This window comes from Tupaia chinensis, unplaced genomic scaffold (assembly GCF_000334495.1).
Source record: "Tupaia chinensis unplaced genomic scaffold, TupChi_1.0 Scaffold000094_1, whole genome shotgun sequence".
Lineage (NCBI taxonomy): Eukaryota > Metazoa > Chordata > Mammalia > Scandentia > Tupaiidae > Tupaia > Tupaia belangeri.
The window spans coordinates 1,732,768-1,747,162 of NW_006159556.1; the positions used below are offsets into that span (position 1 = coordinate 1,732,768).

The 14,395-nt window shown below is 36.3% G+C and overlaps 1 protein-coding gene across 1 annotated transcript in view; it reads right to left on the reverse strand.

Moving 5' to 3' along the window:
- MMRN1 (multimerin 1) overlaps positions 1–14,395 on the reverse strand; it is a 65,115-nt gene that overhangs the window by 49,057 nt on the left and 1,663 nt on the right. The window contains exon 2 of the mRNA XM_006143239.2: positions 10,525–11,353. Within this exon, the coding sequence (XP_006143301.1) occupies positions 10,525–11,105 (581 nt within the window). The 5' untranslated portion in view covers positions 11,106–11,353. The remainder of the gene's footprint in view (positions 1–10,524; positions 11,354–14,395) is intronic.

Here is a 14,395-nt window from a genome sequence, read left to right on the forward strand (position 1 = left end):
CGTAATGGCTATGTCGCTGGACTCCCACGTAGTCGACTGTGGTTCGCGTCCCGGACCCGGAGGCTTAAAACTCATGCCGGTCGCGTGTGCGTGCATGCTCAAGATCCCGAGAGGAGAATGGAGGAGAAGGGATTGCAGTGTGACCATCCCCCCTGGGGGGGTGATTTCTCGCTTTCTGTCTCTATGTCTCTCTCTGTCTGTCTGGCGAGTGCACGCGCCCTATAGCAAAAAAACTCTCAAAAAAAATTCATGCTGAGTATGTATGCGTATGTACCCAAGATCTGGAGAGGAGAAGAGAGGAGAAGGAATTGCAGTGTGGTCATCACCTGGGAGGTGATTTCTCGCTTTCTCTCTCTGGAAAGATTCTGTAAATTCCTCTTAATTGTGGCTTCCTCATCTATACATCAAGTATAATAGTGTTACCTACTGGCAGGATTGTTTTGAGACTACACGAGTAGTGATATGTAAAATACTTAACTGCTACTGCTATAGCTGATGATAATGAAATGATTTAGAGAGTTAAGTGGGATTAATTTAGGGAATATGTATATAAGCCTTAATATTTTTTGCCTCATATACAAAGAGACATGGCTTCTCTCCTGCTTCTTTAATGACCTGATAAATTCATCTTAACTATAATTGCATATGTGCTTCAAGTCAATAATAATTTTCAGAAGACTATCATCACATTTATGTTCAATTCAGATGATGAAGCTTAGCTCTCAGGAGAAATATATTCAAACTATCTCTGTAGTCTTAAGACATCATGAGCATAAATATTTCCTGAGTGTAATAGAATCTCTTTTATTAAAATCTTAATTTTTTTCAATCAAGCTAAAAAAGGAAGTCCTCTATCAAATTATTAATTTGAGAGTCTAGAATTTACACGCAGTTCATTAGTCATAAGTGAGAAAGCAGAACAAGGGAGATATATACAATATAAAAGAAGAAATTGTAGTCAAAGGAAGCAGAAATTTACACTCAGGAAAAAAATTCTTGATACATAAGTGACACTTAAATAGAGAACAAGACTTTGTAGACTGAACTCTAGCAAACAGTCCAAAGGACACATTCATCTCTATATTTATTTCCTAACGGAAATGACTGTTCTATTTTCGAACAACAAAAAATAATAATTGATACTTGTTCCTTTTCTTTTAGTATACCTTTCTGTAGTTATGATTCATTTCTTACAAGATTCTTTATGCTATTCAAAATTAGGTAAAACCATTAGTTTTATAAAAAATGATGTAAATATTAATACATTAACATTTCAAAGGCCATTATGCAAAGCTCAGATTATGGGGAGTTTCTGACACTTTAACGCGATGCTTAATTTAGGCTTTACAAGGGTATCTTTTATGAACCAACTTGCAAAATTAAAGTCTTTTGTCAGGCATCATTAATTTGCTTCCTGTAGTAGGCACAGTATGGTGAGTGTAATTGATTTTTCAATGATAGATGATTGTACAGTGCCTCAGCATCACAAATTTTTGTCTATGACACTCTCCGTGTAAAGTTTTAGGAGAATGAGCTGAATGTGCTCATATTCCAGGATATGCATGCAGTTTGCTTTTTGGATCTAACCTATTTTCCATTTTAAGAAAAATCAAAGATAGTACATTTAAAAAGTGATAGAGAGCCACTGGTGGTGGTATGGTTGGAGAAGTTGGATCCCATATGGCTGACTGCCTGGTTCAAGTCCTGGACCCAGTGGCTTGAAAAACATGTCAGATACATGTATGTGCATGCCCAAAATCTTGAAAGGAGAAATGGAGATGAGATTAAGGCATGCTCATGCCCCTTGTGGTATGCTTTCTCACTTTTTCTCTATCTCTGTGTCTCTCTCCAGCTAGAGTACAAGCCCTCTAGCCAATTAAAAAAAATTAAAAATTAAATAAAAAGTGGTGCATTGACTATGTATAACATATATTTCTTTTATAATGTACAATTCTTAAGGTCAACTTTTAATATAACTTTTGTCATAAATTTATTTTATGTTACCTACTTTTATCTTTTGTGACTTCGGCATATTCAGGGGCATTGCAAACTGTTTCTGTTCCAGTAGGTGTCAGGCTTCCCCAGTGTGCAGAGCACAGAAGCAGGCTAACAGCTGTGATGCTTTCAAGTTCTTACAAATTTACTCATTCAGCATTGCCCGTTAAATAAGATTTTGTTTAATTATGGTTTTATATACAGAATTTGTAGAATCGCAAAAGTTTCACACCTAATTACCTGGATTTTATAAATATAATAATTAAATTATGTTTTGTTATATTATTTAACGAGTGTTAAATTCTGCTATGTAAAATGCAATATGTATACTCACCTGCAGAAAAATAAAACTGGACTCTCATTTCTTACCATTAACAAGAGTCAACTCAAAATGGATCAAAGATTTAAATATAAAACCTCAAACTATAAAGCTACTAATAGAAAAAATAAAAGTAGAGGAGACTTTTGAAGACCTTGGAATAAACAAACTTTTCTTAAATAAGAATCCCAAAAGCACAGTCAATAGTCCCCAAAATAGACAAGTGGGGTTACATTAAGCTAAAACATTTCCTCACAGCAAAGAAAAAAATAGAATAAAAAGATACCCCTGAGAATGGAAAAAAAATTGCAAAGTACTTCTCAGACAAGGGATTTATATTTAGAATATATAGGGAACTCAAGTACCTCACTCATAAGAAACTGAATAATCCAATTAAAAATGGGCAAATGAATTGATTAGACACCTTTCCAAGGAAAACCATGAATGGCCAAAAGGCATATGGAAAATTTTCAAAATCTCTTTTTATAAGGGAAATGCAAAGTAAAACCACAATGAGATAGCATTTAATACCAGTTAGAATACTAGTATCAAAAAAGATAAAAAAAAAAAACAAACAAACAAACAAACAAACCCCCCCCCCCAAAAAAAAAGTGCTGGCAAGGTTGTGATGAAAAAGGAACCCTCTTACACTATTGGGGGGCATGTAAATTTCTTCAACCCCTGTGAAAAACAATATGGAGGTCCCTCAAAACCTACAAATATAACTTCCATATGACCCAGTAATCCGACTTCTTGGTATTTACACAAAGGATAGGAAAACCCTCAATCAGAAAGACACTTGCATATCCATGTTTTTTTACAGCCTTATTCACAATTGTTAAAACATGGAATCAAACTAAGTGTCCAAAAACTAAAGACTAGGTTGAAAAAAATGAGACACATATATACTCTGGAATATTATAGAACTGTAAGAAATGATGAGATCCTGGGACCAGCAGTTAGTGTAATGGCTATGTTGCTGGACTCCCATGTAGTTGACCACGGTTCGAGTCCTTGACCTGGTGGCTTAAATTCATGCTGGGTGTGTGCGTCCATGCCCAAGATCCTGAAAGGAGAATGGAGGAGAAGGGATTGCGGCATGACCATCCCCCCTGGGGAGTGGTTTCTCGCTGTCTATCTCTCTCTCTCTGTGTCTGGCGAGTGCACAAGCCCTATAGCAAAAACCTCTCCAAAAAAAGGAAAAGAAAAAAAAGAAATGATGAGATCTTATTATTTGACTCAAAATGGATGAATATAGGAGACTTAATGCTGAATGAAATGAGCCAGACTTTGAAAGATACATACTGTATATATCCTCATTCAATCTGTACTGCATTTTATGGCAGAGGTTGAGAAATCTGATGTGACGGTAGAGAGGATGGGTGTGGATATTAGAGACCATAAAGAGGGAAAGTTGTTAGTAGAGAGTAGGAGGTGGATGGTGGGTATGAGAAAAATAAATTTGAGAACAGTCATTTCTGCTTAACAGTGTTATTTGTTAAACTAGTCTGCAGATTATTTCATGAATGCTTTATCAAATTATGAGAGTTCATTTCTAATGTTTGAAGACCATACATGATAAGCCTAGGTTTATAAGAGAAAAACAAATAAAAACTTTTGTTTGGTATTGTCTGGAAATAATTCACTCTAATGTGTATCTGTTAATTTAGTTGTCATCAAAAGTTCACTTTTTCTAAAAGAAAGGACTGCTAAGTGTACTAAATGCTTACAATCTTCTGTGAAATTGTAGTTTATTATTAGCTGGATTTAAAAAAAGTTTGGAACTATCCCAGACATTAGAAGTCATAAATCATTTAACTTAAGCCACCTCTTTGTATATAAAACAAGCAAATAAATTATGTAGCTCATGGAAAAAGAAACGTAGCATTGGCTAGCCTCATTGCTCAGTTAAGGAAGCCAGATCTGACATGGCAATGCATGGTTCAAATCCTGGTGTTGATGGCTCGAATAAAACACCGGGTACATATATACTCGTGCTCCAAATCCTGACAGGACAGAGAAATGGGGAAGGAGGGATTGTGCCCCAATAGGGCAGTGTAACTATGCCCTCTTGGAGGGGGAGTGCTTTCACTCTCTCCCTCCATGTCTGTGGTGTGTCTACATGTCCTCTGACTATATATATATATATGTATATACACATATATATATATGTATATACATATATATATATACACACACATACACAGATATACTTTTCTCTCTTTCCCATATATGTGCATGTGCTTTTTATCATGATTAAAATCAACTTAAAAATTAATAACTTGGGACCAGCAGATGGTGTAATGGCTATGTCACTGAACTCCCATGTAATCGACCGCAGTTTGAGTACCTGACCTGGCGGCTTAAACTCATGCCGGGTGCGTGTGCGTGTGTGCCCAAGATCCCGAGAGGAAAATGGAGAAGAAAATGTGGTGTGGCCATCCCCGCTAGGGAGTGATTTCTCACTTTCTGTCTCTCTGTCTCTCTCTGTCTTTCTGGCAAGCGCACATACCCTATAGCAAAAACCTCTCCAATATAATAATAATAGTAATAATAATTAATACCTTAACCAGTTTCATTTATGTTTTCATTTTAAATTTGCAAAGGAGTGATACACAAGCTTAAATCTCAAAGACTAGAAGATCAATAAATCTAAAAGTCTAAGAAAGTGTGATGTCATACTTTTTCTTAATTAGTACCTAAAATAATGTATCACTTATAATAATGAAGTCATATGTCATGTGAAAAGCATTAATATGACTTATGCATTCAAAAGATCCCATACTTGTATAGAGCACAGATTTGAGGAGGCAAGAGAGGAAGGATGAGGAACGTCCTTTTGCGACACTCCGCTGTTCTGCTGAGCCCTAGAATGATCTACTAGCCCTGGGCAGGAATTTCTGACCAAGTTAAACCCTCTATTAGTTTTTACCTAGGATGGTCATGCTGACCCTTTAATTAGGATGAAGGTTTATGCCCTAGTCTAGGTCTCAATGGTGCAGTAGCCTTTGAGAAAGGAAAGGCTGATAGTCCTTAACCCCAAGCAGTCAATCCACAACCGATGACTTGGTTCCTGACCGAGAGCTCAGAGTGATCATGTCTCCCTAGTTGACTCCCCTCTGATCCAAAGTTTGCCCCTGCCTTCAGCCTGCTGCTGAGCTGTGGGAAGGGAGTCTGCAGCCGCACCTGTGTGACAATCCATCTCTGCCTGTCTTCTCATTTAAGTTGTCCCCTTATACACAACTTTAGTTGAAGTCTCCATGGACTTGCTTGCTTCATTCTTCAGTCTCAGAGCTTCTTTGAACACAAGGATATATCTAAGATTTCTGGTTATGAAACTAGCCATTCATTGGGATGGTAACGATGAAGATGCATGGGTGCAGGTGCTGGGGATTGTGGGAGAAGTGACTCAGTCAATTGGGTTACAGTTGTAGCTCATTTAATCTATTATTCTCTTAGGTGAGGCTTACTGACCCCATTCAGAATGAGTAAGCCTTCATCCTGTTGTAGACTCTTAGAAGCTTCATCATCATGAATGTTTAATTCAGCATCAGCATTTGTGATTCACTGTTTTTCCTCTTCACTCCTCTCCCACTGAGCTGGAGTATCTCTGAGTGCAGGGCCTGTAGGAGTGTTTATTCACTGTTTTACTCCCAGTGCAAGCACAGGGGGATAGATTAGGTGTTCAGCAAATATATGTTCAATGCATAAATACACTAATCCTAATTTCTTCATTTTATCCTGCCTATTTCAAAGTGCTTGCTCATTGACTCACACCCACTCTGCCAGACAAAAAACCACAGTTCTGTTGTAGCCAGGAGTTCCTGTGGTGTCCAGATGAGACATAAATATGCCAGAATAATCCTGCAAAAAAAGAACCTGGCATAGACATAAGTATTCCTTGTAATGAGGATTATTATAAAATCCCAAGAATACAAGGGAAAATAATCTAAGATGAGTATCCAAAATCAACAGAATTTTTCATGGAGACATTATTTTAGGGAGAAGGACTCTTCTTTATCTTACATATTTACTATAAGCCAGAGACTTTGCTGGCACTAAAAATAGATCCCTATATGCAAAGAGATCACAAATACACTAGAATTCTTATGTGCTATTATAAGTGCAACAATGGATGAATTCAAAGAGATCTATAATAACAGTTAGATGAGAGACCTAACTTAGCCCAGGAAAGCTACCTGCAGATATTATTGTTTATGTTATTATTAGGTGTAAAATGTGTGGGTGTTGGGAAAAGAAGACTATGCCAGCCAGAAGGACAAATTGGGAATAAAGGTAGTTAAACCAACAGCATATTCTAGACCAGAAGCAGAAAACTATACACTTTCTGCTTTGTTTTTAAGGCAGAGTCGCTTCATGTTATGCTGCTCCTGCCTCACCCTCCCAGCTGGGACTATAGGCTCATGCCACCACACCCAATTCCTTTTTAGACAGTGTTTCTCAGGCCAGTCTAGATCTCTTGCACCTCTTTCTACAACCTGCCCAAATCACTGGGAATACAGGCACACACTATTGCACCTGGCCATTAGGTTACACCAAGAGTCAAACTTGAGCCTCCAACAAAGTTTCAGCCTGTGTAGTCTTAACAGCCCGTACCACTACATCTGGATCTGGACTGTATTCACAAGGCAGCCAATAGCCTTTGAAGTCTCTTAAGCAGGAAAGTGAACTAGTCACACTTCTTTTCCCACTTGGGACAATACGCTGTATCTGCTGAAGTAGTATAATGCATGGGTTGAGGGTTATGACTCTCAAACCAACTGGCATGAATTTGAATCTTTGCCCTGAAATTTTCTTAGTAACTTAGGTAAGTTACTTAGCCTCTCTATAAAGAAAAAGTGGCTCCCCCTTATGAAGCTATGCTAATGAATGAATGTGTGTGTGTGTGTCTATATTTTTTTCAATAAAGTCTTTAAAAAGTTCATGGAAAATATGTATTATGGAAAAATTATGCATGGATTTCAAATTTTTTGCAATAAAATAAACTTGTATTTAATTCCATTTATCCATGATTTTTTTGAAGTACCCTCACATACGTGCATGCATGTATGTGTATTTTCATTTAGAATAGTATAAACTAGTAACAAATACCATGTAAGTATTCGTTACTATTGTTTTTTGTCAATCAAAGGAAATTTCAAAGACATCTTTTACCTTATCAAGCTTCTTTACATCCACACTGTGCCCATAAGGGGGTGACCTAATGGTTATTTCCATGGTCTACTGAGTAAGAACTGTTGGGCTTAACTGAAAGTATTATTACTTTTATTATTATTATTATTATTTTAGAGAGATTTTTGCTATAAAGCACGTGTACTTGCCAGAAAGACAGAGAGACAGGTGAGAAATCACTCCTCAGGGAGAATGGCCAAACCACAATCCCTTCTCCTCCATTCCCTTCTCTGAATTTTGGGCATTTACGCCCACAGGCCCAGCATGAGTTTTAAGCCAGGTCTGGGACTTGAACAATAGTCGACTACATGGGAGTCCAGTGACGTCCTCTCCAGGACCTCAGGCCGTAAGATGTCTAAAGGCAGTTGGTCTTTTTCAATAGTAAGAACTTACATGAAGATAATCTTATTTCATCACAAATCCATAGGATGAAGTCCCACTCAGCAACTTATACCTTTAATATCTGGTTTTCTTGTAAAATGTATTGAGTTTTTTAAAATCTGATAGATATGTTGGTCTTTATTTTTTATAGGAGAGATTTTTTAGAAGTAGAAATTATTATTATTTTTAAAAATTCTATGTATTTTCAGAGCCTAGCACAGTGCTAAGCACACCACAGGTAATTTATACACAGTCATCAAATAAGTAACTTTGAAAGTGTCTTAAATAAAACAACTAGCATTTATTTTAAAATTACTACTTATCAAACTATTAATTACTACTTCTAATCATAACTTTATGCCATTTTTATATGTTATATAGAATACACAGGCTATTTCAATTTGAATTCTCCCTTTGTTCATTTTATCATATTTTCTATTTTATTTTTTTTTTAATCTCCTGGTGGGCCAGTAGGTGGTGTAGAGTTTAAGGTGCTGAATTCCACTTGGCCAACTGACCATTATTATCATTGTTACTTTAGAGAGATTTTTTTTTTTTTTTTTTTTTTTTTTTGTTTTTTTTTTTTTTTTTTTTTTTTTTTTGCTATAGGGTACATGCACTCTCCAGAGAGACAGAGAGACCAGGACTGGGCAGGTTGAAAACACACCCAGTACATGTGTGTACATGCCCCAAATACCAGACAGAGAATAGAGGAGAAGGGATTGGGGAGTGGCCATCCCCTGGTGTTGGTGGTGGGAAGGGACTTCTCACTTTCCCTCTCTCTGAGTCTCTGTCTCTTTTTGGCAAGCAAAGGCATGTGTCCTATAACAAAAGAAAAATAACAAAAACTAAATGAACAAAAAAATCTCTTGATAGCATCTTTGAAAAACTCACAATATTTCCTATGAGTGTCTTAGAGGTCTACGTAGTTTCAAAAATTTGAATTACAGATTCCAACAAAATTTGATGACTAGACATGATACATATAAGTTATTTTAAAAGGCTCTAAATGATTAAATTTACCATTATTATTTAATAGACAACATCCTGTTGTCTCTCCAAATGGAAAAGATTATAGAGGTCTATTAAATGTCTGTTACAGACAAAAATCTACTCATCCCAAATTGAACATTTTGTAATCTGCAGCACTTGTTTGATAGTAAATTGGGATTGTTCTAAATTCTACCAAGTAAGTTAGATTTTAGTTAAAATAAATGTACCTATATATTTTTTAAAATTCTGTGACTTTTACAAACACAGTGGAAGCAAAGATTTGACTAATACAGAATAGATATAAATTCATTAGCTTGTGTTCTTTCCAGTGTCTCCTCATCTTGTGTCAACAACAGTTTTAACAAAACAGGTTCAGATAGCAGGTGTCAAGTACTATTTTTAACTTGAATTGTATTATATAATTAGTAAGATAATTAAACTCAATTTAGCTCTGAAGTCATGTTTGTTGTCTTGAAACAGTTTTATTACAGATGAAAAGTAACTGAAAGGTTAGTTTTGTAATACTAAGCTAATATCCCAAATATACAGATGACTCTGACTGCCAAATGAATAATCAACCTGCCCAGGCCTTTTGTTTGTTTGTTTTTGGTTTTGTTTTTGTTTTTGTTGTTTGCTTGGTCTGCTTCAATTTATGGTCCTTTTGAAAGTCTTCTTTAATAATACCCCAATAAGCTTGTCTTTTTACTTTACTTCAATTGATAACTGCTCAAACTTTAAATCAAAATTAATTTGAAAAATAGGCTTTTCATAGCATTCAGGGTGACAGAATAACTCAGTGTAGCAGTACTAGTAAAATAGGGTTTGCTGGGGCTGGCAGGTAGCATGGTAGTTAAGGGTGCTGGACTCCCACATGGCTGACCAAGGTTCAAGTCCTGGACTTGGCGGCTTGGTTTCTCGCTTTCTCTCTCTGTCTCTCTCTCTCTGTCCCTCTCTGGTCAAGTTAAAATAAATAAATAAATAAATAAATAAAAGTTAAAAAGATAATAATTCTAAAGAAAAAGGATTTGCTGAGCACTGTTACTGTGAGAAGCTCACACTTAAGCACATTTTATTAACTGAAACATGCTTGATAACCCTGCACAGTTGTGCTTTTATCTGCATTTCCAAGCAAAAGTTCAGGGAGAAGAGTTGACTTGCTCAAAGTCAAGGATTGCAACCCAAGTCTGCTTGCTTTGATCTTTCACTGCATACTTTTTACAACACTGCTATTTCAATTTTCAAATTTGTTCATGTTCCAATTTTATTGATTTTTTTTCATACTGTGGGTGTACTTCTGAGCACACTAACATTCCCTCGCACTGAATTAAATAAACTAATATCCACCTGCATACTACTTTGATAGTAACTATCCCAATTAAAAACTCCTCTACAATTGAACAGGAAAGTAACTTTGACTACTTTAGTTAAAACAAAATTGCTGCATTTTATTTGTTCATTTTTCCCCATTTTCTTCTTTATTTAAGTGAAACAGTAAAATTACAAATAGGACCCAAGTTCATCTTGAACCTGAATTGATTTCCTAGGCGCGAGGTACTTTAAACTGTTAGTTTGTAATCTTAATAAACCTTAGAATCAGGGAAAGAAAAAAATAGAAGAAGAAGAAATAAAAGAATGTTTCTTACTTTCCTCTAGTTGTCTCAAAACTTGGTTTTTGATAGCTGGTTCTCTGGCTTGGAATACTGTCACCTCTGCTGAGGTATGTCTGCCGGGGGGATCGATTCCCTATGCTTCCAGGTGAGTTTAGAGAGGCTGCTTGTTGATTTGGCTTTTTGGCAAAGCTTTGAAGAAATTTCATTGTAGAGTTGGAAAGGACCACCGACTTTGGTCCAGGATTGAGTTTGATGGTTGGTGGAGTGGAGAAGGCAAGTTTTTTTCTGTCTTCTTCTGTCTTCTCTGTGGGCGTGAGATTGGGGTTTCCCCCAGTCTCATCAGGAGCATTGGTCTCTAAGGGAAGTCCCGTTGACTTTCCATACCTTTCTCCAGGAGTTCTTGCTTCAGGAGTTGTGGCTATCTCAGCTGAGGTGATCTGAAGGGCTGGCAGTGTTTGGAGACTTTGTATTTTAAGTGGAGGAACTGAAGCAGAAGACATAGTCTTCTGGGAGTTTCCATCCTCAGGTGTAGTCCAAGAATGCTCAGTGTTGTTAAGCCCAACGCCTCCAGTCCATAAACTACAAAGTAGGACAAATAATTTTGCTCCCTTCATCTCAGTAATATGAAGCAAGAAAACCCAGGTGAATTTGGGGGACAAAGTTCTTTCAGCTTTTTCCACAGCTGCTTCCACACTGAATCTGCAGAGACAGAGCTCTGCCAATTTGAGATGTGTCGAGGAAACAAGTTTCTGTGTTTTGCAGTGGACTTAGGAAGTTTGATTTCCTGTTTCTGTAGGTTTTTTGTGATCTTTGACCTCTGGTAGGATGACTCTATGGAAATGGTAGAGAGTCTCTGGTGAAGCTAAGGGCAAGCAGGAAAACATAGTCAATTATCATCAGGAAAAACCAAGAGAAAAACATGAAGTCCCTTTCCTTTCCTAAGTACACTCACACTCATGTTTCATGTTCTACTGATTTCCAAGAGGAACTTCATGTTGATGATGGGTTGTGAGGAATTTGTTTGCATAGGTTGAATGGAAGAATTTAATGTACTACATGAAGAAATGAAGAAACATACCCACCCTATTTCTTTTCCACTGTGCCCTGACTAGAGCACCACCTTTCATTCAAATGCGTATCCACATACACACACATAAAAACTTGAAGTGTCTCTCTCCTCTCATATACCACAAGCTCAAGAATGAAAAAAATATAAATATTAGAATATGCATATAAAATGTGTGTCTTCCTATTTTTATACATTTCAGTGAATTTTTATTTGAAGTTAATGTCAATGATGTTATGTAATAAAAAAGGACAGCATGAATAATTAAATTATACAGTTTACAGGGAATCATTTTAAATATTGCTCTTAAAACTTCTACCACAGATACAAAGTAATGCCATAAATAATCAGAATTTGCTGTCTCTATTTTCCAATCCTAATTTAGTGGCTGAGGTAAATGATATTTTACCCTTAGGAATAGTGAAGAAAAAGTGGAATCACATAAAAAGAATATAAAATGGGATCAGATATAATGCTCTTATACCTTTGCTGCAAAAGTATACTAGTTGTAGGAAACAGAGCATTAAATTGATCAAAGAGTTTTCTGTGGCTGTTTTTCTAGTGGAGATGTATCAAGGGATTTATGATTTCATTTCTCCGGCAAATCTCTGATGCCCAAGCTTCAATTAACCTCTTTTATGTTAGGATTCCATAGCAGATGCTAGACAGATACATAGTAAACTATAGAAGTTCATTCATTCATTCATTCAGTCTTCAGTAAGCAATTACCTCAATCCTCAGTTTGTTAAAGGCACTGTCTTAAGTGCTGGAATTATAAAGGAAAGAATCTTCTAGACTGTCAGTTTGCTTATGGTCTCCTACAACTGAAAAATGGGAAATCTAGTGTTTGTTCCTATTACTGTAAATAATGTGCTTTTGTCTCTAACCTTGGGCACAGAGCTCTTGAGATTTGAAAACACACCATTTTTTTTTTCTGAACTACTAATTACTCAGATTTGATGTATTTCGTGCTCTTCAATCTTTGCCATTCATGTCTACGAACATACTGTTGACCTATTAGAGAGTATAAAATATGGGGTTGTTATTAAAGTAAGGCATACAATAATTGATAATGCAAACTGACTTTGATATAGAGTACAAAGCATCAGTTTCTCAGATACACCATAGAACAAGTCAGAAACCACACATCGCTCCAACACAATCTAACAGCAACTAGTTACGAAGAGAAATGAAACTGCATAATTTTTACAATACAAACATGGCTTTCAATACTAAGAAAAAGACACCACAGCTTCTTTACCTGAAAAAAAAAAAAAAAGATCCAACTAGCTTTGGTTTAAAGCAGAATAGTAATTTGGTAAAATACTTCTATTTAGTGTACAGTTTTAGATCTAGTGAAAGCAGATGAAAACTGTTTTGAAATTTAAAAACCACTTGAATAGTGTTTGTTGTTTGTTTTTTCTCCCATAATTTGAAAGATCACTTTGTTCCTGGTCAAAGCAAGTGAACTCAGTGGTAAAGGGTTGTCCATTGGGTCTACAACTGATAGCAATAAATATCAGATAGTAATAAAAACGGAATTGAACTGAGCAATTCAGCTCACCTCTTGTAAAGTATTGACCAATAATGACTTTTTCTCACTCCCATCCTAGTTTACAAGTGACCTTGTGATCAAAAGGCTAAAGGTTCTGTATCTTATTATTGATCTACTAAGTTATCTTGTGCTATAACTCCCTAGAGAATCCCTCGCTCATTTGATGGTTTTAGGTGTATGGATCAGCATTTAATTGAAGACATAAAGTATTTGTACTCCAGAAACTGTCAGAGGCCTAACCGCAAGTTATGCTTTCTGAGACTAATTGATTCTCATCAAATAAAAATTAAGAAATAATATTCCTGTGATGACAGACTAAAGAATACTCAGGTCATTTATTGTTTTATATACTCTACATACTATTGGATTAAATGACACCGTCAGTTTTGAATACTCCATTCCCGTACTAAAGTTCCATTCCCCACTAAGTGTTTATATTACGTTTTAATCATAGTCCACTTATTTACTCTGAATGTTTAATAAAGAAGAAAACAAGAAACTTACTGTATTATGTGCTACGATGAGAAAGAATTTTTTTGTTAAGTTTGACAGAGGGCACATATACTCACTGGAGAGCAACTGGGGCCAGGGAGAGTGAGAAAGCACCCTCTCATGGGGCATGACCACACTGCAATCCCTTCTCCTTCATTTATCACTCCCTGTAGGATTTTGGACATCCACTAACATGTGCCAGGTGTATTTTTTCAAGCCACCATGTCTGGGACTTGAACTTCATGGCTGTCCATGTGAGAACCACCTCCCTTAATACCAGATCATGGGCTATGGGAGGTTTATTCTGAAACTATCACAGACACATTAGCATCATAAACCAAAGTCTAAGAACTGTATAGGAAAGGATAATGAAACATTATGACGTTAGAAAATTCTAAGCTATTCAAATGAATTAGTATCAAGAATAAAATTTAGTGGGTTGTCAGGAAAGGGAATATAAAAGTATAATGAATGATAGAGTTATTAATATTTAGTGAGAGAAGCATATTAGTTGTCAAAAAAAAATAAAACAGATAAGGGTAGTTCAAAAAAACTTTAAAAAAGGCCACTCCATGGCCTGGTGGTTAAGGTGCTTGGATCCCACATGGCCAACTGCAAGATTCCAAGTTCTGGACCTGATAACTCAATATACACTAGGTATGCCCAAAATCCCCCAAAGAGGAAGAAATATAGGAGAATGGATTGTGGGTGTTTTCTCACTTTCCCTATTTCTCTGGTGAATGCATACACTATCTTTTTTTTTTTTGGGGAGGTTTTTCTTATAGGCGGGG